We start from the raw sequence: 2,500 nt of genomic DNA, 5'->3' as shown, positions 1-2,500 counted from the left end.
TGGCGCTCACGGTGCTGCAGAGGGGAAGACGGCGAGGAAGAGGCAGAAGTGGGAAGCAACGAAAGAGGAAGGGGAGGATGGCAGAGAGAAGATCGTGGCACAGGTAAGAAAGAAACAGTGAGATGAGTTCGAAAAGTTGGCGTTAGAAAATTGACAGAAGAGTGACGCGAAAACTGACGAAGGATGAAGGGAGAGAAGCAATGGAATAGGAAAAAAGTAAAGTTATTACATTTAATGCGTTGACAAAATACAAAGAATTTCTAAATCAGTCTCATAGTTGACAAATAGCCTCGGGAGCATGTGTTTCATCAGAGTCTCTTCGTTCATATACCGCCGATTTATCCTATGAAATCGCGAGCTCTGACGTGTAAAAGCTTCGAAACACTATTTTCTCCCATGAACAAAACCTTTTAAAACTTTCCTAAGATTAGGACTTCATCACGGCCTTTTTCTCTGACCTTAGCCTTCCGTGCGAGAACACACGGCGAAACCTAGCTAACTCCGCCTATCTTCACCTACTTCACATATCCCAACCTCATTTACACCTGTAGAAAACATTCGAAGACACCTAAAGTGACGACGTAGCACCAACCGAAAACCTTTGTGGGCCAATATGTACTTTGTCGGTGCTATGACCGCATGTGATACATGTATAAAAATTACATTGATTTTATATACATAGATTCAAAGTAGCACCACTGTTGTTTCACACGTTTTGTTAACGACAGAAGTATGTTTCGGCGTTTCTCACCATGACGCATGAAATGAACCTTTTCGCTCAGAAAGCCAATTGCCGAGATTCTTTTGAACTAATTACTCATCTGTGAGAATTATTTTTTCGCAATCACCATCTCATGCAAATAAAATGTTTATATATTAATTTCTTCATCATGATTTATTTGTATTACCGTATCTTGGAAAATTAATCGAATCCTAGCCCGTAAAAATCAACCGTTTGTTTTTATTCAAATCGCCATTCTTTATGAATTAATAGTTTGCTTTATTTGTGCGTCAGTATGGCATGTGTTTACATAAAGGCTTCCGTCATGTGTCATAATATCAAAGTTACTCTAACAACTGTCAAGGGAAGGGCAAAGTCTATCGGGAATTCAAACGGTTGAGGAGGATTATCAGCTTGTGTACAGGGTCTTCGTAGGGTACTCACTGTGTCATATAAAGTACTCAAGATAATAGCTACTCTTGCATAGCACTGGATATACTACTTGAAAGACTTAATTCTTCACAATATGAAAAACTGTCATGTGGAAAGTTGAAATCTCGGTACATATAGAGGCTTTATAAACAGTGATTGCATAGCTAAAGTTTATAAAGCCAAGTTGGAACTATTTTGCCATGCTATTATGCATTAACTCACTGGCTCTCATATCTATGTACTAGTTAAGCATCACTGAACTGTAAACTTTTGAATGAACTCTTCATTACTACACATCTCGCTATAGTTTATGAATGTTTTCATACTTCTGTCTTATTACTCTTTTGCTTTATTTTTCCTGTATACATTATATTTTCCACTTCGGTGTATGCGATCTCAGGTTGTTGTCACTTCCACTAGACTCTGACCTTATGAATCTAACTAGCATTGTCATTTTCTAAAACACTTCCAGTTTCCTGGGTGAACATGGTCCCTCTACACTTCTCAATGAGTCCTTCATCATACTTAAATTCCAATCCTCAGTTCATGGAGCTCAGTTTCCTCTACGCCTGGCTTGACGCCCAGGAACCCTAACTACACTGAACGGGCGAAAGTCCTTTCCTTCTCTCAGGCCCTCCCGGTACACTCCCTCCGTGGTGTCTCACCGAACACGTTGAAAGCTCTTTCGCTTAAACCAGTTTCTCCCTTCCCTCCCCGATCGCGGCCTATCTCCTGCTAGAACCTCCCACAGCTTGCCCTAGGTTCTCCTCCTCACCTTCTCTTGAGGGCGGCCTCCGTGGCGGAACACGGCGGCGTCGAACTTGTCCTGGTCCTCCGCGCGCACCACTTCCCGGATCTCCGTCAGCAGGCTTAGCTGGAGACGCACACAGAGAGGGAAAAGTTAGTGGCTTGTGCTTTAAGGCTATGTGTCAAATGTATATCAGCTTCTGAAATTGGATTACAAGTAAAAATCATGTCAACTGTTTCAATGCAGAAGAGGCATTTACTATAACAAATATTTTTTTTTCAGAAGCCAAAATCAGTGGCTTGGCTGCATGAAAACCTATAATCTGTATTGTATTTTAAAATGATAAAATTGGTTAAAAATCATGCACAATAATGCAGAGTCGCGGTAGGTGATAGATGAAATGAATGAAGAGCATAAAATCATAAGAAACTTAATTACTTTAAGTTTCTAAAAAAAAAAAAAAAAGAATTAAAAAACATTTATAGAACGTATTTTTTATGTGCACCTAGAAGAAAAACAATTGTTGTTTCACATTCAAGATTTGCTCCAACTGAAGAGAGACGACACTTGGATGTTTCTTACTAAAGTGCACTGGGTGA

The 2,500-nt window shown here is 40.0% G+C and overlaps 1 protein-coding gene across 1 annotated transcript in view; it reads right to left on the bottom strand.

Moving 5' to 3' along the window:
- LOC119589994 overlaps nt 1–2,500 on the bottom strand; it is a 207,275-nt gene that overhangs the window by 7,947 nt on the left and 196,828 nt on the right. Inside the window, exon 8 of the mRNA XM_037938694.1 lies at nt 1,929–2,027. Coding sequence (XP_037794622.1) covers nt 1,929–2,027 — 99 coding nt within the window. The remainder of the gene's footprint in view (nt 1–1,928; nt 2,028–2,500) is intronic.

Source organism: Penaeus monodon, chromosome 26 (genome assembly GCF_015228065.2).
Source record: "Penaeus monodon isolate SGIC_2016 chromosome 26, NSTDA_Pmon_1, whole genome shotgun sequence".
NCBI classification, from domain to species: Eukaryota; Metazoa; Arthropoda; class Malacostraca; order Decapoda; family Penaeidae; genus Penaeus; species Penaeus monodon.
Note: the sequence above shows the minus strand (reverse complement) of the source record. Positions and strands in the feature narration are given on the sequence as shown.